General features: G+C 41.7%; 3 protein-coding genes across 3 annotated transcripts; 2 read left to right on the top strand and 1 right to left on the bottom strand.

The window, feature by feature from the left end:
* Nucleotides 1-1,066: 1,066 nt before the first annotated feature.
* On the top strand, nucleotides 1,067-1,819 carry LOC118153769 (uncharacterized). Its single transcript, XM_054256052.2, has one exon. The coding sequence runs from the start codon at nucleotides 1,124-1,126 to the stop codon at nucleotides 1,739-1,741; it is 618 nt and encodes a 205-aa protein (XP_054112027.2). The 5' UTR covers nucleotides 1,067-1,123; the 3' UTR covers nucleotides 1,742-1,819.
* A 12,293-nt stretch (nucleotides 1,820-14,112) lies between these two features.
* Nucleotides 14,113-14,865, bottom strand: LOC100394844 (uncharacterized). Its single transcript, XM_054256053.2, has one exon. The coding sequence runs from the start codon at nucleotides 14,806-14,808 to the stop codon at nucleotides 14,191-14,193; it is 618 nt and encodes a 205-aa protein (XP_054112028.2). The 5' UTR covers nucleotides 14,809-14,865; the 3' UTR covers nucleotides 14,113-14,190.
* Nucleotides 14,866-17,730: 2,865 nt separating this feature from the next.
* On the top strand, nucleotides 17,731-18,558 carry LOC100394486 (uncharacterized). Its single transcript, XM_054256051.2, has one exon. It carries the CDS (start codon nucleotides 17,788-17,790, stop codon nucleotides 18,268-18,270), a length of 483 nt encoding a protein of 160 aa, XP_054112026.1. The 5' UTR covers nucleotides 17,731-17,787; the 3' UTR covers nucleotides 18,271-18,558.
* Nucleotides 18,559-26,436: the final 7,878 nt, after the last annotated feature.

The raw sequence follows: 26,436 nt of genomic DNA on the forward strand, positions 1-26,436 counted from the left end.
TGTGTGTATGTGGGTATATTTATATATGGTGTATATAGATATATGTGTGGGGGAATATGTGTGTATATTTACATATGGTATATATATATGTGGGGGGATATGTGTGCATATTTACATATGGTGTATATGTGTGTGTGTGTGTCTGTGTGTATTTGAGTATATTTATATATGATGTATATATGTGTGTATGTGTCTGTACATTATATAAGGTGTGTATATGTATACGTATATATATATGGCAAGGACACTGGGCTCTTTACCTCAGGTTAGCAAGTAAACCTTAGAAATAGAGGCGATGACTCAAGATGCCTGTTAAAGTCAGCAAGACAAGGAAGAAAAGTCAAAAGGAAAATCAGCCCCTCGGGCAGAGAGCTGAGAGACCTGAACCCTTTAGTGTATCTCTGTAGCCAATTCCCCCTAAAGTCCCTGAAACTGAGTATTGGAGCGTTATTTCTCAAGAAAAAGAAGCATCAATAGTCCATGACTTAGATGTCCACCTTAAAACAATTCTGCTTTCCCCATCAGAAAGTCTAGAGAATCGGTTATGATTCATTGCGTGGAAGGGGGCAAAGAATATATCCCAATAGTATTTGTGTTCATGCCGCTGGTTACCTGTTTCACATTCAACCCTTCATTGCCCACTTGATCCGTAACAAACAGGCCATGAAATTAAAGCACACCTTTCTCCTCCTGAGTTACCAAAAGAAAATTATGGGCCTAGAAGAATCAAAATCACCCGAGGTCAGACATAATGTATTAAGGAAAATGAGGCTGCAGCACGTGGTATCTACAAGCAGATGTCACATGGCAGCTCCAGGAGGAAGCTACAGCAAGAGACACCCAAGAGGTTGTTCAAGAAGTGCTGACCTGAGGAATCATAACGTACCAGGGGAAGGAAATAATGCTTTCTTCCATGTTGACAAATGTAACCAGAAAAACAAACCATTTGACTAATTTGATAATTACCTACTTATCAGGACAAACACTAACAAGGAAAGAGTGCTGCATCTGATGACATTGGCCCTTAGCAGGGTATAAAAGAGGATCTGGGGGCAAGGAGACTTCCAAACCTTCCAAACCCACCTTCCTGGAAACCCATCGAGAACCTCCACCCTCTGACACCATGGTCAACTCTTGTTGTGGCTCTGTCTGCTCTGACCAGGGCTGTGGCCTGGAGAACTGCTGCCATCCCAGCTGCTGCCAGACCACCTGCTGCCGCCCCAGCTGCTGTGTGTCCAGCTGCTGCCGCCCCAGCTGCTGTGTGTCCAGCTGCTGCAGGCCCCAGTGCTGTCAGACAACCTGCTGCAGGACCACCTGCTGCCGCCCCAGCTGCTGTGTGTCCAGCTGCTGCCGCCCCAGCTGCTGTGTGTCCAGCTGCTGCCGCCCCAGCTGCTGTGTGTCCAGCTGCTGCAGGCCCCAGTGCTGTCAGACAACCTGCTGCAGGACCACCTGCTGCCGCCCCAGCTGCTGTGTGTCCACCTGCTGCCGCCCCAGCTGCTGTGTGCCCACGTGCTGCCGCCCCAGCTGCTGTGTGTCCAGCTGCTGCAGGCCCCAGTGCTGTCAGACAACCTGCTGCAGGACCACCTGCTGCCGCCCCAGCTGCTGTGTGTCCAGCTGCTGCCGCCCCAGCTGCTGTGTGTCCAGCTGCTGCCGCCCCAGCTGCTGTGTGTCCAGCTGCTGCCGCCCCAGCTGCTGTGTGTCCAGCTGCTGCAGGCCCCAGTGCTGCCAGTCTCTTTGCTAGTAGCCCATCTGCTGCCATACAACCTGTGGCAGGGCCACCTGCTGCCCCAGCTGTTGCATTTCCAACGGCTGCCAGCCTTCCTGCAGTATCTCTAGCAGCAGTAGCTCCTCCTGCTGTGGTTCCAGCTACTGTAGCCCCTCCTGTGCAACTCCAGTTGCTGCCACCCCAACTGCTGCCAGACCACCTGCTCCCGCCCAACCTGCTCTAGTGGTTCATGCTGCTGCTGCTCTCATCTGGACTCACCTGATTCTCATCAACCAGCATTCTTGATATAGTTCATCTGTGAGCTGAGTTATGGGAAGCTAGTTAGAAAACTTCAGTTCCAACTGATTCTTAGATTGAATCTGGCCTCCAAATATATGCCCCCCCCCCACATTTTACCTCTGTACCAAAATGAACATAAGTTGTAATTTGTGCTGAAATCTGTCAACTATCTTAATTGAAATATTTGCTATCTGCCAAAATTGCTCATATGCAGCTATTCCCTTTTAAACAAATATTTATCTAAATAAATCTTAAATAAACTTTTCAGGCATAGAAATATATGGATACTGTGTATCATTATTTCTCTTTTTTGAGTGTTGTCATTACCAGTCAATTTTCTGTTGTTCTTCTCTGCAGAGGAGAAGACCACAGCACATATTTTCAGGGGCACCACCTCTATTTCCTCAGCACTCTTCATTCTAAGATACAATGGTGGTTTCCTAGAACAAGCACCTGGAACTCTCTTCTTGCAGAGTTTCTCTAGCCAAGGAGCAAGCTCTGGACTGCAGAGTTGAAGTCCCTTGGAATACTATGCAGCCATAAAAAAGGATGAGTTCATGTCCTTTGCAGGGACATGGATGAATCTGGAAACCACCATTCTCAGCAAACTGACACAAGAACAGAAAACCAAACACCACATGTTCTCACTCATAAGTGAGTGTTGAACAATGAGAACACATGGACGCAGGGAGGGGAACATCACACATTGGGGTCTGTTGGGGGATGGGGGCTAGGGGAGCAATAACGGGGCATGTGGAGGTTGGTGAGGGATAACATTAAAAGAAATACCTAATGTAGGTGACGGGGGAACGGAGCCAGCAGACCACCATGGCATGTGTATACCTTTGCAACAATCCTGCAAGATCTGTATATGTACCCCAGAACGTAAAGTATAATAAAACACACACACACACACACACACACACACACACACACACACGGCCTCTTGGGACAGCACTCAACAAAGTGGGGGTTGGTGAACACATGCTCTAGTTATTTCTCCTCCAGTGGGGAACATGTTATACCAGCCTTTCAGAGGTCCTCAGAGAGACCTAATTCCAGCTGCCTACAGGGGTATTCTGATTATTAACTCATCTTGTATCTACTTCCCTCCCTTTCCTGGAGCATTTTTCATGCTCCATTCAGCAGTTCTTGGGACCACCTCCCACGTATACTCCTGGGTCTGCTCCAGTGGGTACCCAATCTAAGACATCAGTGTTTCTAATCTCAGTATTAGTGTCCTTCAAGACATTTTTTTCTTTTTTATTGACATGTAACAGATGTACATATAAAATTTTGATACATCCATGTAATGTGTAAAGATTCAATCCGGGTAATTGGATTATTCATCATAATTTATCTTTATGCTGGGAACATCTGAATTATTCTTTTTTAGCTACTTTGAAATATTTACTAGATTATTGTTAACTATAGTCATCCTACAGTTCTATTGAACACTAGGTCATATTTTTCTAACTTATATTTTTACCCATCGATCAACCTCTTTATTTCCCCCAGCCACTCCCCTTTGACTCTGACAACTAGGAATGTATTCTTTATTATCATGAGTTATATTCCATTAGCAATTTTTCTTTCTGTGCTTGGCCTATTTCATGTACATAATTAAATCATTGTTGTACAATATCAGTGGTTACCCTGGTATCATGGTCAGTTCTTGAGTATGCTGTCTACTCAATTCAAAAATATTCTGAATAATCATCTCCTTCTTCTTCTTGCTCTTCTTCTTCCTCCTCTTCCTCTTCTTCCTCTTCTTCTTTCTTCCCTTCCCCTTCTCTTCCTCCTCCTCCTCCTCCTCCTTCTTCTTCTTCTTCTTCCTCTTCTTCTGCTTCTTCCTCCTCTTCTTCTTCTCCTCCTCCTCCTCCTCCGTCTTCATCCTTCTCCCTCTCCCTGTCCCTGCCCCTCTCTCTGTGCCTGTGCCTCTTCTGCCTCTCCCTCTCACCATCCCCCCCTCCCCCTCCCCTCTCCCACCCCCTTCCCCTCTGTCTCCCTTTCTCTCTTCTTATTCCTCTTCCCAGTTTTGGCACAGTGATATCTAGACTAGATGTCTTTAATCTCTCTCTCTCTCTCTCTCTCTCTCTCTCTCTCTCTCTCTCTCTCTCTCTCTCTCTCTTTCTCTTTCTCTCTCTCTTTTGAGATGGAGTCTCACTCTGTCACCCTGGCTGGAGGGCAGTGGTGCCATCTCAGCTCACTGCAACCTCCACCCTTCAGGTTCAAGTGATCCTCCCACGTCAGCCCTCTGAATAGCTAGAATTATAGGCATGTGCCACCACACCCAGCTAATTTTTGTATTTTTAGTAGAGACGGAGTTTCACCGTGTTGGCCAGGCTGGTCTTGAACTCTTGACCTCAAGTGATCTATCTGCCTCAGCCTCCAAGAGTGCTGGGATTACAGGCATGAGCCATCATGCCCAGTCGTCAATCTCTTTTTCATCCATATCATTATATCTGAAGACATACAAATGTCCAATAAGCATACAAAATAATGCTCATCATTACTAAATCATCAAACAAATGCAAAGAAAAACCACAATGAGAAATTATCCTATACCAGTCAGAATGGCTGTTATTAAAAAGACAGAAATAACAATTTTTTTTTGTTTTTATGTTTTTTTTTCTTTTCTCTTTTTTTTTTCTTTCTTATTGCATTTTAGGTTTTGGTGTACATGTGCAGAACCTGTAAAATAGTTGCATAGGTACACACATGGCAGTTTGTTTTGCTGCCTTCCTGCCCTTCACCCACATTTAGCATTTCTCCCCAGGCTATCCCTCCCCAGCTCCCCCTCCCACTGGCCCTCCCCATTCCCCCCAATAGACCCCAATGTGTAGTACTTCCTTCCCTGTGTCCATGTGTTCTCATTTTTTCTCACCCGCCTATGAGTGAGAATATGTGGTATTTCATTTTCTGTTCTTGTGTCAGTTTGCTGAGGATGATGTTCTCCAGATTCGTCCTTGTCCCTACAAAGGACACAAACTCATCGTTTTTGATTGCTGAATAGTATTCCATGGTGTATATGTACCCCATTTTTTCAGTCCAGTCTATCATTGATGGACATTTTTGTTGGCTCCAGGTCTTTGCTATTGTAAACAGTGCTGCAATGAACATTCGTGTGCATGGGTCCTTATAGTAGAACGATTTATAGTCCTTTGGATATATACCCAGTAATGGGATTGCTGGGTCAAATGGAATTTCTATTTCTAAGGCCTTGAGGAATCGCCACAATGTCTTCCACAATGGTTGAACTAATTTATACTCCCACCAACAGTGTAAAAGTGTTTCTATTTCTCCACATCCTCTCCAGCATCTGTTGTCTCCAGATTGTTTAATGATCGCCATTCTAACTGGCGTGAGATGGTATCTCAATGTGGTTTTGATTTGCATCTCTCTAATGACCAGTGACGATGAGCATTTTTTCATATGTTTGTTGGCCTCATGTATGTCTTCTTTTGTAAAGTGTCTGTTCATATCCTTTGCCCATTATTGAATGGGCTTGTTTGTTTTTTTCCTGTAAACCTGTTTGAGTTATTTGTAAATTCTGGATATCAGCCCTTTGTCGGATGGGTAAACTGCAAAAATTTTTTCCCATTCTGTTGGTTGCCGATTCACTCTAGTGACTGTTTCTTTTGCCGTGCAGAAGTTGTGGAGTTTGGTTAGGTCCTATTTGTTTATTTTGGCTTTTGTTGCCAATGCTTTTCATGTTTTGGTCATGAAGTCCTTGCCTACTCCTATGTTCTGAATGGTTTTGCCTGGATTTTCTTCTAGGGTTTTTATGGTGCCAGGTCTTATGTTTAAGTCTTTAATCCATCTGGAGTTAATTTTAGTGTAAGGTGTCAGGAAGGGGTCCAGTTTCTGCTTTCTGCACATGCCTAGCCAGTTTTCCCAACACCATTTATTAAACAGGGAATCCTTTCCCCATTGCTTGTTTTTGTCAGGTTTATCAAAGATTGTATGGTTGTAGATTTGTTGTGTTGCCTCTGATGCCTCTGTTCTGTTCCATTGGTCTATATCTCTGTTTTGGTACCAGTACTATGCCATTTTGATTACTGTAGCCTAGTAGTATAGTTTGAAGTTTGGTAGTGTGATGCCCCCCGCTGTGTTCTTTTTGCTTAGAATTGACGTGGCTATGCGGGTTCTCTTTTCGTTCCATATGAAGTTCATGGTGGATTTTTCCAGTTCTGTGAAAAAAGTCAATGGTAGCTTGATAGGGATAACGTTGATTCTGTAAATTACTTTGGGCAGTATAGCCATTTTAACAATATTGATTCTTCCTAACCATGAACATGGAATGTTTCTCCATCTGTTTGTGTCCTCTCTTATTTTGTTGAGCAGTGGTTTGTAGTTTTCCTTGAATAGGTCCCTTACGTTCTTTGTAAGTTGTATTCCTAGGTATTTTATTCTTTTTGTAGCAATTGTGAATGGCAGTTCATTCTTGATTTGGCTCTCTTTAAGTCTGTTATTGGTGTAGAGGAATGCTTGTGATTTTTGCACATTGATTTTATATCCTGAGACCTTGCTGAAGTTGCTTATCAGTTTCAGCAGTTTTTGGGCTGAGGCGATGGGGTCTTCTAGGTATACTATCATGTCATCTGCAAATAGAGACAATTTGGCTTCCACCTTTCCTATTTCAATACCCTTTATTTCTTTTTCTTGCCTGATTGCTCTGGCTAGATCTTCCAGTACTATATTGAATAGGAGTGGTGAGAGAGGGCATCCTTGTTTAGTGCCAGATTTCAAAGGGAATGCTTCCAGTTTTTGTCCATTCAGTATGATATTGGCTGTTGGTTTGTCGTAAATAGCTTTTATTACTTTGAGATATGTTCCATCGATACTGAGTTTATTGAGGGTTTTTGGCATAAAGCGCTGTTGAATTTTGTCAAATTGAGATAATCATGTGGTTTTTGTTTTTGGTTCTGTTTATGTGGTGAATTACGTTGATAGACTTGTGTATGTTGAACCAGCCTTGCATCCCCGGGATGAATCCTACTTGATCATGATGAATAAGCTTTTTGATGTGCTGTTGCAATCAGCTTGCCAGTATTTTATTGAAGATTTTTGCATCTATGTTCATCATGGATATTGGCCTGAAGTTTTCTTTTCTTGTTGAGTGTCTGCCGGGTTTTGGTATCAGGATAATGTTGGTCTCATAAAATAATTTAGGAAGGATTCCCTCTTTTTGGATTATTTGGAATAGTTTCAGAAGGAATGGAACCAGCTCCTCTTTGTGTGTCTGGTAGAATTCAGCTGTGAACCCATCTGGACCAGGGCTTTTTTTGTGTGGTAGGCTCTTAATTGCTGCCTCGACTTCAGACCTTGTTATTGCTCTATTCATAGTTTCAGCTTCCTGCTGGTTTAGACTTGGGAGGACACAGATGTCCAGGTGTTTATCCATTTCTTCCAGGTTTACTAGTTTATGTGCATATAGTTGTTTGTAGTATTCTCTGATGATGGTTTCAATTTCTGTGGAGTCTCTGGTGATTTCCCCTTTATCGTTTTTTATTGCATCTATTTGGTTATCTCTTTTCTTTTTTATCACTCTGGCTAGTGGTCTGTCTATTTTCTTGATCTTTTCAAAAAACCAGCTCTTGGATTTATTGATTTTTTGAAGGGTTTTTCGTGTCTCTATCTTATTCAGTTCAGCTCTGATCTGAGTTATTTCTTGTCTTCTCCTAGATTTTGAGTTTTTTTGATCTTGCTCTTCTAGCTCTTTCAATTTTGACGATAGGGTGTCAATTTTGGATCTCTCCACTCTTCTCATGTGGGCACTTATTGCTGTATATTTTCCTCTAGAGACTGCTTTAAATGTGTCCCAGAGATTCTGGTATGTTGTGTCTTCATTCTCATTGGTTTTGAAGAATTTCTTTATTTCTGCCTTCATTTCATTGTTTATCCAGTCAACATTCAAGAGCCAGATGTTCAGTTTCCATGATATTGTGCAGTTCTGAGTTAGTTTCTGAATTCTGAATTCTAGCTTGATTGCACTATGGTCTGAGAGACTGTTATAATTTCAGTTGTTTTGCATTTGCTGAGGAGTGCTTTACTTCCAATTATGTGGTCAGTTTTAGAGTAGGTGTGATGTGGTGCTGAGAAGAATGTATATTCTGTGGATGTCTATCAGGTTTGCTTGTTCCAGATGTGAGTTCAAGTCCTGAATATCCTTGTTAATTTTCTGTCTGGTTGATCTGTCTAATATTGACAGTGGAGTGTTAAAGTCTCCCACTATTATTGTGTGGGAGTGTAGGTCTCTTTGTAAGTCGTTAAGAACTTGCCTTATATATCTGGGTGCTCCTGCATTGGGTCCATATATGTTTAGGGTCATTAGCTCTTCTTGTTGTATCGATACTTTTGCCATTACTTAATGACCTTCTTTGTCTCTTTTAATCTTTGTTGCTTTAAAGTCTATTTTATGAGATGAAAATTGCAACTCCTGCTTTTTTTTTGCTCTCCATTTGCTTGGTAAATCTTTCTCCATCCCTTTATTTTGAGCCTTTGTGTATCCTTGCATGTGAAATGGATTTCCTGGGTACAGCACACTGATGGGTTTTGGCTTATTATCCATTTTCCCAGTCTGTGTCTTTTGATTGGTGCATTTAGCCCATTTTCATTTAGGGTTAATATTGTTATGTGTGAATTTGATGCTGCCATTTTGATGCTAGCTGGCTGTTTTGCCCGTTAGTTGTTGTAGATTCTTCATTATGTTGTTTCTCTTTAGCATTTAGTGTGATTTTGGAATGGCTGGTACTGATTGTTCCTTTCTATGTGTAGTGCCTCTTTCAGGAGCTCTTGTAAAGCAGGCCTGGTGGTGACAAAATCTCTGAGTACTTGCTTGTTTTCAAAGGATTTTATTTTTTCCTTCACTTATGAAGCTTATTTTGGCTGGATATGAAATTCTGGGTTGAAAATTCTTTTCTTTAAGGATGTTGAATATTGGCCCCCACTCTCTTCTGGCTTGTAGTGTTTCTGCTGAGAGATCTGCTGTGTGTCTGATGGGCTTCCCTTTGTGGGTGACCTGACCTTTCTCTCTGGCTGACCTTAGTATTTTCTCCTTCATTTCAACCCTGGTGAATCTGATGATTATGTGCCTTGGGGTTGCTCTTCTTTTGGAATATCTTTGTGGTGTTCCCTGTATTTCCTGGACTTGAATATTGGCCTGCCTTCCTATTTTGGGGAAATTTTCCTGGATAATATACTGAAGAGTATTTTCCAGCTTGGATTCATTCTCTTCGTCACATTCAGGTACACCTATCAAACGTAGGTTAGGACTCTTCACATAATTTCACATTTCTTGGAGACTTTCCTCATTCCTTTTTGTGCTTTTTTCTTTAATCTTGGTTTCTCATTTAATTTCATTGAGTTGATCTTCGACTTCTGATATTTTTTCTTCTGCTTGGTCAATTCGGCTGTTGAAACTTGTGCATGCTTCCTGAAGTTCTCGTGTTGTGTTTTTCAGCTCCTTCAATTCATTCATATTTCTCTCTAAGTTGTTTATTCTTGTTATCATTTCCTCTAATCTTTTTTCAAGGTTCTTAGTTTCTTTGCATTGATTTAAAACATGTTCTTTTAGCTCACAGAAGTTTCTCATTATCCACCTATTGAAGTCTGATTCCGTCATTTCGTCACACTCATTCTCCGTCCAGCTTTGTTCCCTTGCTGGTGAGGAGTTTTGATCCTTTGTAGGAGGCGAGGTGTTTTGGTTTCAGGTGTTTACCTCCTTTTTGCGCTGGTTTCTTTCCATCTTTGTGGATTTATCCACCTGTCGTCTGAGTAGTTGCTGGCTTTTCGATTGGGTCTCTGAGTGTACGCCCAGATTGTTGATGCTGAAGTATTTCTATTACTTAGTTTTCCTTCTAGCAGTCTAGCCCCTCTGCCTTATGACTGCTGAGGTCCACTCCAGTCCCTGCTGCTGTGGGCTTCGCCCTGCTGCTGTGGACTCTGCCCTGTTGGGGAGTCTCTCTGTTGTGGCGGGTTGTCTTGGCAATGGCAGGTTGCGTCAGCAATGGTCATGTACCTCAGTAGGGGCAGAATGCCTCAGTAGTTGTGGACACCCCTCCCCCACAGAGCTTCACCGTCCTGGATTCAGCTGTGCCTGCAGTGAAACTCTCAACCCCAAGCGTTTCCAATCACCGTTTTGTTTGTCCCTGTGGGGGTGGGACCTGCCGAGCCTGATCACCTGGCTCCCTGCCTCAGAGCCCTTTCTCCCTCTTATTTTTTTTTTTTTAAGTTGAATGCTTGACTCTTTCCCAGGTGTTTTAGTCGCCTGCTGGTAGGGCACCGGGATCTGTGTGATTTTCCGTGCACAGGTTCACTGCACCGGCTCAAATGTCGCTTCCTGGGAATCTCCTTGTCTGGCTCACTGTCCAAGTCCTGTTTAATAAGATGGGTATGCTAATCTGCCCTCCCAAATCTCAGATTGCCGGTTTAACAGGGCACTCAGATCAGCGCATTTTGTGCAGAGTGCCGCTGCGCTGCGGCACCGGCCGAAACGGCCCGAGCTAGCCAGGAGGGCTGTGCTGGCTTCCCGTATCTCTCCTACAGCTGGGAATTTCCCCGTTCTGTGGGCAACAAAGATCCCTCTGGAAATGTGGCTAGGACTCACCCTCTGTGCCTTCACTGAGAGCTGCAATCCCGAGTTGCACCATCTTGGAAAACTCCTCAACAATTGTTGATGAAGAGACAGCTGAAAGGGAACCCATCAACAGTTGGGAATGTAAATTAGAACAACCTCTATAAAAACCAGTATGGAGATTTCTCAAAGAACTAAAAATAGAACTACAATTTGATCCAGCAATCCCATGACCGAGTGTCTACCTGAAGGAAAAGAAATCATTATACCAATAATATACCTGTACACAGGTTTATCACACCACTATTTATAGTAGCAAATATATGGAATGCACCTAAATGTCCGTCAAGGGATGATTGTATAAAGAAAATGTGCTATATATAAACAATGGAATACTCTTCAGCCGTAAAACATAATGAAATCATGTCTTCTGCAGAAACATGGATGGAACTGGAGGCCATTATCTTAAGTGAAACAACTCAGACATAGAAAGACAAATATGGCATGTTCTCACTTACCGTGGGGCCAAATGACATGTACACATGGACATAGAGTGTGGAATGACAGACAGTGGAGAATCTGAAGGGAAGCGTTTCTCTTCTTACACATTCCATTGTTTATATATAGCACATTTTCTTTATACAATCAACCACTGATGGACATTTAGGTGGATTCCATATCTTTGCTACTATAAATAGTGGTGTGATAAACATGGGTACAGTAATTTTATTGGTATAATGATTTCTTTTCCTTCAGGTAGACACTGGGTCATGGAATTGCTGGATCAAATTGTAGTTCTACTTTTACTTCTTTGAGAAATCTCCATACTGGTTTTCATAGAGGTTGTACTAATTTACATTCCCAACTGTTGATGGGTTCCCTTTCAGCTGTCGCTTCATCAACAATTGTTATTTCTGTCTTTTTAATAACAGCCATTCTGACTGGTATAGGATAATTTCTCATTGTGGTTTTACTTTGCATTTGTTTGATGATTTAGTAATGATGAGCATTATTTTGTATGCTTATTGGACATTTGTATGTCTTCAGATATAATGATATGGAAGAAAAAGAGATTGAAGACCGGGCATGATGGCTCGTGCCTGTAATCCCAGCACTCTTGGGGGCTGAGGCAGATAGATCACTTGAGGTCAAGAGTTCAAGATCAGCCTGGCCAACACGGTGAAACTCCGTCTCTACTGAAAATACAAAAATTAGCTGGGTGTGGTGGCACATGCCTATAATTCTAGCTATTCAGAGGGCTGACGTGGGAGGATCACTTGAACCTGAAGGGTGGAGGTTGCAGTGAGCTGAGATGGCACCACTGCCCTCCAGCCAGGGTGACAGAGTGAGACTCCATCTCAAAAGAGAGAGAGACAGAGAGAGAGAGAGGGCAGGGGGAGGGGCAGGGGGACAGCAAGAGGGAGAGGCAGAGGCAGAGGCAGAGGGAGAGACACAGGGACAGGGAGAAGGAGAGGAAGAAGAATGAAGAAGAAGAAGAGAAAGAAGAAGAAGAAGAAGGAGGAGGAAGAGGTGGAGGAGGAGGAGGAGGAAGAGAAGGGGAAGGGAAGAAAGAAGAAGAGGAAGAAGAGGAAGAGGAGGAAGAAGAAGAGCAAGAAGAAGAAGGAGACGATTATTCAGAATATTTTTGAATTGAGTAGACAGCATACTCAAGAACTGACCATGATACCAGGGTAACCACTGATATTGTACAACAATGATTTAATTATGTACATGAAATAGGCCAAGCACAGAAAGAAAAATTGCTAATGGAATATAACTCATGATAATAAAGAATACATTCCTAGTTGTCAGAGTCAAAGGGGAGTGGCTGGGGGAAATAAAGAGGTTGATCGATGGGTAAAAATATAAGTTAGAAAAATATGACCTAGTGTTCAATAGAACTGTAGGATGACTATAGTTAACAATAATCTAGTAAATATTTCAAAGTAGCTAAAAAAGAATAATTCAGATGTTCCCAGCATAAAGATAAATTATGATGAATAATCCAATTACCCGGATTGAATCTTTACACATTACATGGATGTATCAAAATTTTATATGTACATCTGTTACATGTCAATAAAAAAGAAAAAAATGTCTTGAAGGACACTAATACTGAGATTAGAAACACTGATGTCTTAGATTGGGTACCCACTGGAGCAGACCCAGGAGTATACGTGGGAGGTGGTCCCAAGAACTGCTGAATGGAGCATGAAAAATGCTCCAGGAAAGGGAGGGAAGTAGATACAAGATGAGTTAATAATCAGAATACCCCTGTAGGCAGCTGGAATTAGGTCTCTCTGAGGACCTCTGAAAGGCTGGTATAACATGTTCCCCACTGGAGGAGAAATAACTAGAGCATGTGTTCACCAACCCCCACTTTGTTGAGTGCTGTCCCAAGAGGCCGTGTGTGTGTGTGTGTGTGTGTGTGTGTGTGTGTGTGTTTTATTATACTTTACGTTCTGGGGTACATATACAGATCTTGCAGGATTGTTGCAAAGGTATACACATGCCATGGTGGTCTGCTGGCTCCGTTCCCCCGTCACCTACATTAGGTATTTCTTTTAATGTTATCCCTCACCAACCTCCACATGCCCCGTTATTGCTCCCCTAGCCCCCATCCCCCAACAGACCCCAATGTGTGATGTTCCCCTCCCTGCGTCCATGTGTTCTCATTGTTCAACACTCACTTATGAGTGAGAACATGTGGTGTTTGGTTTTCTGTTCTTGTGTCAGTTTGCTGAGAATGGTGGTTTCCAGATTCATCCATGTCCCTGCAAAGGACATGAACTCATCCTTTTTTATGGCTGCATAGTATTCCAAGGGACTTCAACTCTGCAGTCCAGAGCTTGCTCCTTGGCTAGAGAAACTCTGCAAGAAGAGAGTTCCAGGTGCTTGTTCTAGGAAACCACCATTGTATCTTAGAATGAAGAGTGCTGAGGAAATAGAGGTGGTGCCCCTGAAAATATGTGCTGTGGTCTTCTCCTCTGCAGAGAAGAACAACAGAAAATTGACTGGTAATGACAACACTCAAAAAAGAGAAATAATGATACACAGTATCCATATATTTCTATGCCTGAAAAGTTTATTTAAGATTTATTTAGATAAATATTTGTTTAAAAGGGAATAGCTGCATATGAGCAATTTTGGCAGATAGCAAATATTTCAATTAAGATAGTTGACAGATTTCAGCACAAATTACAACTTATGTTCATTTTGGTACAGAGGTAAAATGTGGGGGGGGGCATATATTTGGAGGCCAGATTCAATCTAAGAATCAGTTGGAACTGAAGTTTTCTAACTAGCTTCCCATAACTCAGCTCACAGATGAACTATATCAAGAATGCTGGTTGATGAGAATCAGGTGAGTCCAGATGAGAGCAGCAGCAGCATGAACCACTAGAGCAGGTTGGGCGGGAGCAGGTGGTCTGGCAGCAGTTGGGGTGGCAGCAACTGGAGTTGCACAGGAGGGGCTACAGTAGCTGGAACCACAGCAGGAGGAGCTACTGCTGCTAGAGATACTGCAGGAAGGCTGGCAGCCGTTGGAAATGCAACAGCTGGGGCAGCAGGTGGCCCTGCCACAGGTTGTATGGCAGCAGATGGGCTACTAGCAAAGAGACTGGCAGCACTGGGGCCTGCAGCAGCTGGACACACAGCAGCTGGGGCGGCAGCAGCTGGACACACAGCAGCTGGGGCGGCAGCAGCTGGACACACAGCAGCTGGGGCGGCAGCAGCTGGACACACAGCAGCTGGGGCGGCAGCAGGTGGTCCTGCAGCAGGTTGTCTGACAGCACTGGGGCCTGCAGCAGCTGGACACACAGCAGCTGGGGCGGCAGCACGTGGGCACACAGCAGCTGGGGCGGCAGCAGGTGGACACACAGCAGCTGGGGCGGCAGCAGGTGGTCCTGCAGCAGGTTGTCTGACAGCACTGGGGCCTGCAGCAGCTGGACACACAGCAGCTGGGGCGGCAGCAGCTGGACACACAGCAGCTGGGGCGGCAGCAGCTGGACACACAGCAGCTGGGGCGGCAGCAGGTGGTCCTGCAGCAGGTTGTCTGACAGCACTGGGGCCTGCAGCAGCTGGACACACAGCAGCTGGGGCGGCAGCAGCTGGACACACAGCAGCTGGGGCGGCAGCAGGTGGTCTGGCAGCAGCTGGGATGGCAGCAGTTCTCCAGGCCACAGCCCTGGTCAGAGCAGACAGAGCCACAACAAGAGTTGACCATGGTGTCAGAGGGTGGAGGTTCTCGATGGGTTTCCAGGAAGGTGGGTTTGGAAGGTTTGGAAGTCTCCTTGCCCCCAGATCCTCTTTTATACCCTGCTAAGGGCCAATGTCATCAGATGCAGCACTCTTTCCTTGTTAGTGTTTGTCCTGATAAGTAGGTAATTATCAAATTAGTCAAATGGTTTGTTTTTCTGGTTACATTTGTCAACATGGAAGAAAGCATTATTTCCTTCCCCTGGTACGTTATGATTCCTCAGGTCAGCACTTCTTGAACAACCTCTTGGGTGTCTCTTGCTGTAGCTTCCTCCTGGAGCTGCCATGTGACATCTGCTTGTAGATACCACGTGCTGCAGCCTCATTTTCCTTAATACATTATGTCTGACCTCGGGTGATTTTGATTCTTCTAGGCCCATAATTTTCTTTTGGTAACTCAGGAGGAGAAAGGTGTGCCTTAATTTCATGGCCTGTTTGTTACGGATCAAGTGGGCAATGAAGGGTTGAATGTGAAACAGGTAACCAGCGGCATGAACACAAATACTATTGGGATATATTCTTTGCCCCCTTCCACGCAATGAATCATAACCGATTCTCTAGACTTTCTGATGGGGAAAGCAGAATTGTTTTAAGGTGGACATCTAAGTCATGGACTATTGATGCTTCTTTTTCTTGAGAAATAACGCTCCAATACTCAGTTTCAGGGACTTTAGGGGGAATTGGCTACAGAGATACACTAAAGGGTTCAGGTCTCTCAGCTCTCTGCCCGAGGGGCTGATTTTCCTTTTGACTTTTCTTCCTTGTCTTGCTGACTTTAACAGGCATCTTGAGTCATCGCCTCTATTTCTAAGGTTTACTTGCTAACCTGAGGTAAAGGGGGATGGATGATGAGAAATTACTTGAAGGGTAGAATGCACATTATTTCAGTGATGGATACGATAAACATCCTGATGTGACCATTATACAATATACCCATGTAACAAGATTATACTTATATAAATTTACATGAATAAAATATTGTAAAGATATCTGAATTGGAAAGGTAGAAGTTAAATTGTTTCTATTTGTGGATGACATGATCTTATATGTAGAAAACCCTAAGGACTTCACTAAGAAACTGTGAGAACTAATCAATTCAGTAAGGTTGCAGAGTATAAAATCAACATACAAAACCCAGTAGGTTTTCTATAATCTAATAGCAAACTATCTGAAAAAGAAATCAAGATAAATATTGTATTTACAAAAGTTACAGTATAATAAAAACTTCCAAACAAATTTAACCAAGAAAGTGAGGATCTCTACACTGAAAACTGTCAAACAAAAATGAGAGATTGATGAAATCACAAATAAATCGAAAGTCCTGTGTTTATGAACTGAAAGAGTTAATATTATTGAAAGATTTTAAAAGCAATTTACAGACTTCATTCACTGCCTATAAATGTTCCCATGACATTCTACATAGAAATAGAAAAAAAACAGTTCTAAAATTTGTACAGAACCACAAATAACTAAAGTAATTTTGAGCACTAAGAACATAGCTAGAAGCATCGCATTTCCTGACTTCAAAATAAGCCACAACACTGTAGTAACCAAAATAGCATCATTGTAACATAAAAATGAACACATAGACCAATGGAATGGAATACAGAGATCAGTAATAAAATCATGCGTTTACAGCCAATTGATTTTCAACAAAGGTGAGAAGATAGGGAAAGGACAGTGTCTTTAATAAATTGTGTTAGGGCCAGGTACGATGGCTCACGTCTGTAATCCTAGCATTTGGAAGGCTGAGGCAGGTGGATCATGAGATCAGGAGTTCAAGTCCAGCCTGGGCAACATGGTGAAACCCCACCTCTATTAAAATACAAAAAATTAGCTGGGCATGGTGACAGAGGCCTGTAATCCCAGCTACTTGGAAAGCTGAGGCAGGAAAATCATTTGAATCCAGGAGACAGGGGTTGCAGTGAGCCAAGATTGTGCCACTGCACTCCAGCCTGGGTAACAAGAGCAAGGCTCTGTCTCCCAAAAAATAAATAAATAAATAATAAAGTGTGTTAGGAAACCTAGGTACCCACATGCAGAAGAATGAAATTAGTCCCTTATTTCTTACAATATACGAAAATCAGTTGGAATCGATTAATGGCTTAAATATAAGATCAGCAACTATGAAACTTTTGGAAGAAAGCATGGGGGTAAGATTCATGACGTTGGTCTTGACAATGACTTTTTGAATATGACCTCAGAGGCACAGGCGATGAAAGAAAAATTAGATGACTGAGATGACATCAAACTAAAAAGCTTCTGCACAGCAAAGGAAACCACAGAAAGAGTGAAGAAATAACCTACAGAATGGGAGAAAATAATTCTCAGAAGAGAAAATACATCTCATAATGGCTTAATATCCAAAATATCTAAGGAGCTCAAACAGCTCAGAAGCAAGAAAAAAAACCTGATTAAAAATGGGCAAAAGACCTGACTAGATATTTCTCAAAAGAAGACACACAAATGGCTAACAGGTATGTGAAAAGGAACTCAACATTACTAATTATTAGGAAAATACTAATCAAAACCACACTGAGATATCATCTTACTCCTGTTAGAATGGCTATCATCAAAAAGATAAAAGATGGCAAGTTATTGTCAAGGATGTGAAAAAAAATCCCTTCGTTTTCAACAAAATTTTCTTGTCCAGATGTAGTAATATCTACTCTTATCTATTAGTCCCCATTAGTCCCCATGAAGTACAGAATGTCTTATCTCTATTCTCTGTGAATAGAGATAATACATTATGTTCTTTAAATGTTTTCAACAAGTTTAAACCATTAAATGGACAAACATTATTGTGTAATGTGATAATCACTTAGTTATTAAGTAAACAAAAACAAGGAAGCGGGCAGTATATAAGAGGCTGTGGCCCAAGAACACGTCCAAATTTGAGAACCTCATTCTTCTAGAAACTCACCCAGAACCTCCACCCTCTGACACCATGGTCAGCTCCTGTTGTGGCTCTGTCTGCTCTGACCAGGGCTGTGGCCTGGAGAGCTGCTGCTGCCCCAGCTGCTGCCCCACCTGCTGCAGGACCACCTGCTGCCGCCCCAGCTGCTGTGTGTCCAGCTGCTGCAGACCCCAGTGCTGCCAGTCTGTGTGCTGCCAGCCCACCTGCTGCCGCCCCAGCTGCTGTCAGACCACCTGCTACAGGACCACCTGCTGCCGCCCCAGCTGCTGCATCTCCAGTTGCTGCCGCCCCAGCTGCTGTGTGTCCAGCTGCTGCAGGCCTCAGTGCTGCCAGTCTGTGTGCTGCCAGCCCACCTGCTGCCACCCCTCTTGCTGTGAATCCAGCTGCTGCCGCCCCTGTTGCTGCCTGCGTCCAGTCTGTGGCCGAGTCTCCTGCCACACCACTTGCTATCGCCCAACCTGTGTCATCTCCACCTGCCCCCGCCCCATGTGCTGCGCCTCCTCTTGCTGCTAAACTCTCCTTGTAATATTTGTCATACTATGAATGTCTTCATTAGTCATATAAAATGTGCTGTAGCTAGACAGTCACTGGAAAAATGAACACTTCCCCATCAATTTGTCTCATGTGGCATTCAGAGTGGACATTCAGTTCTAGGAAATGACAGACATAAACACATTCATTAAAATATGTTATGCCAGACCCCATTGCAGTCATTTTTAGATAAGCTGTGTCTTCATTCTAAGAGGACACTAACTGTGATGATCTCATATAATATTGCTTTTATATATTAATAAACAGCCATTTCCCTAATATTGAAATCTCCTGATTTGTTAGTTATTTGACTGCCTGTGCCTGTGTATGTGTGTGTGTGTGTGTATGTATATGTGTGTGTACATGTCTATGTGTGTATGTATGTGTGTATGTGTATGTGTGTGTGCATGTGTATGTGTGTATGTATATGTGTGTGTGTGTGTATGCATGTCTGTGTGTCTGTATGTGTATGTGTGTGTGTATCTTTACCTGTCACTTCACACCAAGGGCCATCTCTCCTTAAATGCAGACTAGCATGTTTAAGAGACTGGGCCTTGATTCACATTACTTGTATTGGACTCAAGACTCCACTGAGTATTTGTTGTGTGGCATGGGGCAAGTTGTTTAACCTCCCCATACCTCAGTTTTCTTTCTCTGTGAATAGAGATAATACATTATGTTCTTTAAATGTTCAGAGACAAAATTCATGTAATATATTCACCACAGGGCCTGGTACCTAATGCAGTATAAGCTCTTAATGAATACAGTTTCTGGCCGAGTGAGGTGGTTCACGTCTGTAATTTCAGCACTTTAGGAGGCTGAGTGGGTGGATCACTTGAGTCCAGGAATTCAAGACCAGTGGGGAAACATGGTGAAATCCCTTCCCTACTGAAAATACAAAAATTAGTTGGGTGTGGTGGTTGTAGTCCCAGCTACTTGGGAGGCCGAGGCAGGTGAATCACTTGAACCCAGGAGCCAGAGGTTGCAGTGAGCCAAGATTGCCTCATTGCACCCCAGCCTGGGTTACAAAGCAACTCTGTCTAGATAAACAAACAAACAAATAAACGGTACCCTGGGCTAGAATAATATCACAGCATAATGTTCTGTTTTGACAGAACAGAAAGGAAATTTGTAACATTGTCGCACTGTCTTCTATAACTCAAAATTAAGTTTTGGGATATGCCTCAAATGTCCCTTAAAAACTCCAGCAAGTTGAACATCATGAATTTTGTCTGACTGTATTTCTACTTCCAGTATGTTCCATCATTGGCTGTGGAAATTTTGAGTATTCTCTCCACCTCAAGTACTTTTTCCTTCCTTCCTTCCCCTCTCCCTCCCCTTCTAATCCCTTTACCTTCCTTCTGCCTCCCATCCCTTTTCCTTCCTTCCTTCCCTCCCACGTCCTCCCTCCCTCCTTCCGTCCCTCCCTCTTTAACATAAAATTATCTTTCAGAATATAAAGTATACCTTCTAAGTCAAGATTTCTGGAAATTTAAGACATCTATGGAAGCTTTCTCATAAAAGTTTTAAATCTATTAATTAATAGATGCTCAAAGTCTTAGTATTTCCAGACTGAAACTCCTTTATAATTTTAGCCTCTAATGTTACAGAGGTTTCTGCATTTTCTTGATGGTTTTACTCCCTCGTTTTAGGCTTTAACCTCCTTGCTTCATCTTAAGAGAACATGGGTGAGACTTTTCCTTGAGACTCAGTTTCTCATCACCAAAACTCAAATAAGTGTTATTCTATGTAGATAAGAAAATGTGTCACAATATGTGCAATATATCTTATTTATATAAATAGAAGGGTTTACATGTTTCAGCTAACAGCCCAAAGTATATTAAAACTGTTAAATCCGAAATTTCTACAAATCATAATTTTTAAATTAGCTGTGTTATATTTCCAAAGAAATGTAACTAAGAGCTAATTAGCATTTCTGAAATGTAAAAATAAAGAAGTTTTAAGTTGTCAAGAGACAGCATGAATAGAAGCCAACATTAAGTGGGCTGACTCCAGCATAGGTTAGGTGCTGTATTCTTAGCATATCATAAAAACGTCTTGCAGATCCTTTTGGCTTCAGCTGTTTCCATTCACTGTAAATTATTCTACAGAGTACAGACTTGTCAATTCATGCATCAGAATTAACAAGTCTTTTATCCTCCCATATGTTCTTCTTTGACAACTGCCCATTAGAGAATGCTGGCTTTGGTTTTAACATTATGCTTTATTAGCTAGAGTGAAATAAAAGACTATAGATTTTATATGATCTTTTCGGTATTAAAGTATATGAGGCTTGTAATTTCCTCTTTCTACAAGAACTGGGCCACAGCAGGAATGAGATGACACAGTGTATCTGTGTAATAAAGAGACTATTTGCATAGGTGTAGCTAGAGTTCAGGAAAAGGAACAAGGAAAGGCTTGGTACCCAGGGCTCACAATAACAAGGAGTAGGTACCCCAGGTCTGAAGGCCTATGCAATGATTTGGGTGAAATGCTCAGAGGGTGGCATGCGAAACTTTTTAGGATTAGTATGCACAGACACTCAAGTACAGTCATTGCCTTTGAGGAGAGATATGGTGCTCTAAAAGGTACAAAGATGATATGGGAGATATTGTGGTGGTGAGATCCAAGGTAGATATAAATTTATGAATGGGAAAGTGTGACTGCAGTGATTACTCTGGCCACATCAGCTTTACCTAAATGCACAGTACAGATGGATTTTAAGTGAATGAAACATTGACTTAGTTGATGTTTCATTCACTTAAAAGTCACTCAGCATTATTTGACCATGCTAAATAAGTACGTTTGGAATTGCTCAAGCCTTTCTAGCTAGTGAAAACTAAGCAAGATAGAATTCCAGAAGGGCAACAAGAGATGCCCGTTTTGATTAAGGAAGTACCTGAAACAAGAGTTATTTTAATTCCCATGACCTCCCTTATAACAGTACCCTCTGGCTAGTATATAAGGAAGACAGTTACTGGAGGTTAACAACAGTCTTGGTGATTAAAAAAGTTTGTTCCCCCAAATGTTTCAGCTGCACCTACATAAGTCAGAACTTTGCAGGGAACTCAACAAACCTGGTAAGACTCATGCACCATTGCAGACTCAGCTAGTGCATTCTTTTCAATGAGAGTCCAGGCAGGTGCAATTTACATTTTTATGGTAAGGAACCCAGTATACATATACCATTTTGCCACACAGATATTTGAGTTCACTAGCATATTACCATAACCTATTAGGGCAGACTTGAACTTGATAACCATTTAAAGAAAGTTAATATCATACATTAGTAATGTGATACCAGCACATGAAAAATTATTAGTGAACTGAAAATCAAGTCCAGAAATAGATTAAAGTACATAAAGGAATTTATTATATGAAAAGGTGGCACTTTAATTCAGCAATGGAATGATGTATTATTTAATAAATGATGTTGAGCCATGGTCATATTTGATTATAAAATATTTAAGCCTCATATTTTGTATCTGTATAAATTCTTAGTTGGTAAAATATTTTAAAATATAAAACGTGAAATCGTGAAGTTAACAGACATTATGGGATAATGTTTATGTAAATTTGTAACTGGAAATTCCTTTCAAAATATGACACATACCCAAACTGTCAAAGAAAAAAAATTCATAAATTTGACTGCATCAAAAGCAACATGAGGATAAAGAAAATTCCTTTCATGTCTGATTTTGCAGAGAGGCAGTATGTGTAGCGATTAAAAACATGGACCCTTGCTGGGCATGGTGGCTCATGCCTGTAATCCCAGTACTTTGGGAGGCCAAGGTGAGCAGATCACAAGGTCAGGAGATCGAGACCATCCTGGTCAACATGGTGAAACCCCATCTCTACTAAATACAAAAAAATTTTATTGTGTGGTGGTGCACACCTATAGTCCCAGCTACTCAGGAGGCAGGGGAATTGCTTGAACCCAGGAGGCAGAGATTGCAGTGAGCCGAGATTGTCCACTGCATTCCAGCCTGATGACAGAGCAAGACTCCATGTCAAAAAACACAAAAACAAAAACAAAACAAACATGGACTCCATGCTGGTGGGCTAGCTGAAATCAAATTACAGCTCCCCTGCTTACTGGCTTTAATCCCCCCTGTGCCTTAAGTTTCTCCTCTGTAAAGGGAAGGTTATAATAGAATTTACCATACTGGATTTTTGGGACTGGTAATAGAGCTAATATGTGTAAAGCACTAGAAAAATTGCGAAACATATCATTTGTTATTTTGTTATTCCAGCATCCAGCAAAATTATCAGTATACAACATTTGGAGCCCGAAGAAGAAAAGAAAGAAGAACAAGAATTCTGTAACACATTGGGTTTTTATTTTGCTTAAGTTTCTGAAAAGAACAAGTATATTTACTACATAATTGTGCCAACCATTCCATTCTAGCCTTATCTCTTCCTTATCTCTAAATGGATTCTTCTTTTTAGGTTCTTCTTTTTTAGGAACAACTTACCCTTTCTGATTTATTTATCCTTTAAAAATTGTAATTATTGGCTTTAAGTAGGTGGGGGTATAAATTATATATAGAGAAAGTTATAGAATATGTAAACAATTAGTTCAATTGAAATATATTGTATAACTTTTAGGAAGAACTCTTCTTATACCTCAATCCTCGATTTGTTCCAAGTCTCTACTGATTCTTTCTTTCAAAGAAAGAATTTAATTATTTCATAATAAAGAGAATAATTTATCTTTATTATCCTCATGGCCATCACCTGATGCTGAGAGTTCAACTTTTACTCTGTCTCACTTCAACCTTTTAATAGCATCTCTTCCCAGAAATTCCGGAGTGTTTTGGCATTTCTAAAGGCAGATTAAAAATTAAAATAAATTGTACATAGCATATATATTGAAAGCACTTTTGCAAAAATACGAACAGTGAGAAAATTATGATAGTAGAAGAGATCTGATTGAACCAACTCTTATCTTGCTTTTAACCTTCAAATTGCCCTGGGCTTGGGCCAAGCTAACTTGGGGAGAAATTTAGTTTACAGTTTAAATGATAACATCCATTCCACAAAAACTAAACCACCTTTGTGAAACTAATGAAAGTTCACCAGGTTAGGAGCATGAATGGAGCCTGAATTCTGCTAAGGTGTAGATATAAACAATTACCAGCCATTAATCCAGAGGTCACAAGATTTGGAACTTCTCCAATTACTCCTCAAATAGTATCGCTGCTATAGAACTGAAAATTAGACTTTTGAGATGTCTTTTCCTGTTTTTGCATTTCTGACCATCAGTAGCCCCATGTGAACCTATGACTCCTGACTCAACTGGTCCTGGGCCACCCCTCCCCACCTCAAAGCAAATTCGGCTCACAAGGACCATTGTTCACAGACCTATGATTGCATCCACAACAAATCAGCACCACCCATTCCTTTGCCTACCAAACTATCCTTGAAAAACTTTAGCCTCCTAATATTTAGGAAGGCTGATACAAGTAATCAAAGCTCTGGTTTCCTTATTAAAGTTCTGGTCTCCTTTTTAGCTGGCTGTATGCACAACAAACTCTTTCTCTATTACAATTCCCTGTATTGATAAATTGGCTCTATCTGGGCAGCAAGCAAAATGAACCCATTGGGTGGCTACAATATCACCTAACATTCCTTCCTGAGGGCTTTTCATAGCTCCCCACCACTTCTTCCAGGATTTGAGGATACCCACAATTTCTCCCACATGCTATCAAGCTCAACTGCTCTTATTACTTCTCAAAACAGACCTTTCAGCATATCATTTTCACCATCACAAGCCAGGGTCATGCCCAATCTCAATTATGTGCTCCTTTCATATCCCCTTTCTCTCCACCTATTTGAATGGTCTGTATTCTCAAAGGTCAGTGTGTAACCCTCGAAAGCCTTTACAAACTCTTCATCCATTAAACACGTTTCCTTATTCTATTTCAGGTTCTGTTGTATAATGATGAACATATCGTAGTCTATGCCCTGGTGGGGTTTGTATTCTAGAAGGAGCCAACAGGCAAATGGATTTCTGATAGAGAATGAGATGGTAATTCCTGCGCATATATAAGGCACAATAGACATGCAATGGAGGAAGGACCTTGTTTTGTGTGAGACCAAGAAAGATACTGGAGAAAAATGGCATTTGGACTAACCAGTAAAAAATAACTAGAAGAATGCTAAGTGAAGGAAGTAAAAAATATTTTACCCCAAAATATATCTTCTGACTTAAGATAGTTGCTGCATGGCCAGTGGACTAAAGTGGCCCTGCAAAGCCATCTTTTGTGAAGGAAATTTAAATCTGTAGAGAACCTCCATTAATGCAGCCAGCCTTCTCTTTATAGGCCATTCCTGGATGTAGACGAGAATAAATGACAGTCTGACACCCTTAAAGTTCTGAAAAAAGTCAATTTACTATCTCTTCTCTCTGAGGGTTGCTACCTGTGAGATTTCATCCACATAACAAGACCCCCTTTGCAAGCCAAGCCTCTTTCTTTCTCCCTCCCATTACCATTTTTATAAGATTTTATAAAACCATTATCTTCCTTCTCCTCTGCAGTTCTCCTTGCTACCTCCATGTGAAGAAGGACGTGTTTGTCTCCCCTTCTGCCAGGTTTGTAAGTTTCCCAAGGCTTCCCAATGATGCTGAACTGTGAGTCAATTAAACCTCTTTCCTTTATGAATTACCCAGACTCAGGTATTTCTTCACAGTACCATGAGAACGAACCAACACACTTGTCTTGCCGCTAAAACCTGTTTCCTGTTTTGGCTATGTGCTGAGCCCTCATTCTTTCTGTGACCTCAAGATGATGTGTAAGCTTCTGTATCTCTTTAAGGCATTGAGTTTTCATACTGAAGGCTCTTCGGTATACTTGTTAAATAAATGTGTGTGCCTTTTCACCTACTAATAAATCTGCCTCGAGTCAGTGATTTTTCCTCGAGGAAAATCTTTCCTCCATCACACTTCTGTGGTGCCTAATTTACACATGGGCTCTTTTCTCTATCAGAAATTCATATGTCTGTTGGCTCCTTCTAGAATACAAACTACATGAGGACAGAGATCTCCAGGTTCCTCAGGCCCCACATAAGCTCACAAGAGACATCCCTTCATTCCCAGAAAGAGAGAATATCATGAAGGTAATCTGCTCTTTCCTTGAATAATTGCTTTTCCCTGAATGCCCATGGCACTAAAGAAGACCTGTTATTTAGGACCATAATCATGAGAGGCTTTGATTTAAAAACAGGCATGATGGCTTACTTCTGTAATCCCAGGATTTTGGAAGGCAGAGGCAGGTGGATCACCTGAAGTCAGGAGATTGAAACCAGCCTGGCCAACATGGTGAAACTGTCTCTACTAGAAATACAAAATTAGCTGGGTTTGGTGGCACACTTCAGTAATTCCAGCTACTTGGGAGGCTGAGGCAGGAGAATGACAAACCTGGGAGGCAGAGGTTGCAGTGAGCTGAGATCATGCCATTGCACTCTAGCCTGGGCAATAAGAGTGAAACTCCAACTTAAATGAATAAATAAATAAAATTAAAATAAAAACTCTTTATGAATGCAATTTCTGTGTAAATGTAACTAGACACAGGTTCAGGTGCTGGCTGTTAGAAAGCCAATGCATAAGAGGCAAGGGCTAATGGGAGGAAAAGTAGTTCTAGTTGGAAAGCCAGCACACCAAGAAGATAACCTTGCTTTGTATGAGGCCAAGAAAGATATTGGAGAAAAATGGCATTTGAACTAACCAGTAAAGAATAACTAGAAGAATGCTAAGTGAAGGAAATAAAAACATTTCACCCAAAATATATTTCTTTGCCATATTTTAACTAGTGAACTAGCATCTGAAGTGCCATCTTAAATTTTAAAATTAACCATAGGGGTTTGAAAGGGAAACTTGGCATGGGACACATGCAGGGTGGTGCAGGGTGCAGAGTCTGTGTCTTGTTCTGATGGCTACCTTGTGTTTCTGGAAGTTTGGGTGACATTATTTTGACTTCAGCCCAATGTGGTCCAAGATTTCCCCTAAGTGAGAGGATTCCTCAGGGCTCTGTGCCTGGTTTATTTCAAGATTAGCCTCTGGAATTTCTTAAGCAAGATTTGCAATTAGATAAGCCAGAGAGGAGTGTGCAGAGAGGGAAGGAATGAAGAGGTGAGAAGAGAGAAAAG

Source organism: Callithrix jacchus, chromosome 5 (genome assembly GCF_049354715.1).
Source record: "Callithrix jacchus isolate 240 chromosome 5, calJac240_pri, whole genome shotgun sequence".
NCBI lineage: Eukaryota > Metazoa > Chordata > Mammalia > Primates > Cebidae > Callithrix > Callithrix jacchus.

What these genes read in the sequence shown, in the direction of transcription:
- LOC118153769 (XM_054256052.2), top strand. Translation starts at nt 1,124, where the DNA reads ATGGTCAACTCTTGTTGTGGCTCTGTCTGCTCTGACCAGGGCTGTGGC.
- LOC100394844 (XM_054256053.2), bottom strand. Translation starts at nt 14,808, where the DNA reads ATGGTCAACTCTTGTTGTGGCTCTGTCTGCTCTGACCAGGGCTGTGGC.
- LOC100394486 (XM_054256051.2), top strand. Translation starts at nt 17,788, where the DNA reads ATGGTCAGCTCCTGTTGTGGCTCTGTCTGCTCTGACCAGGGCTGTGGC.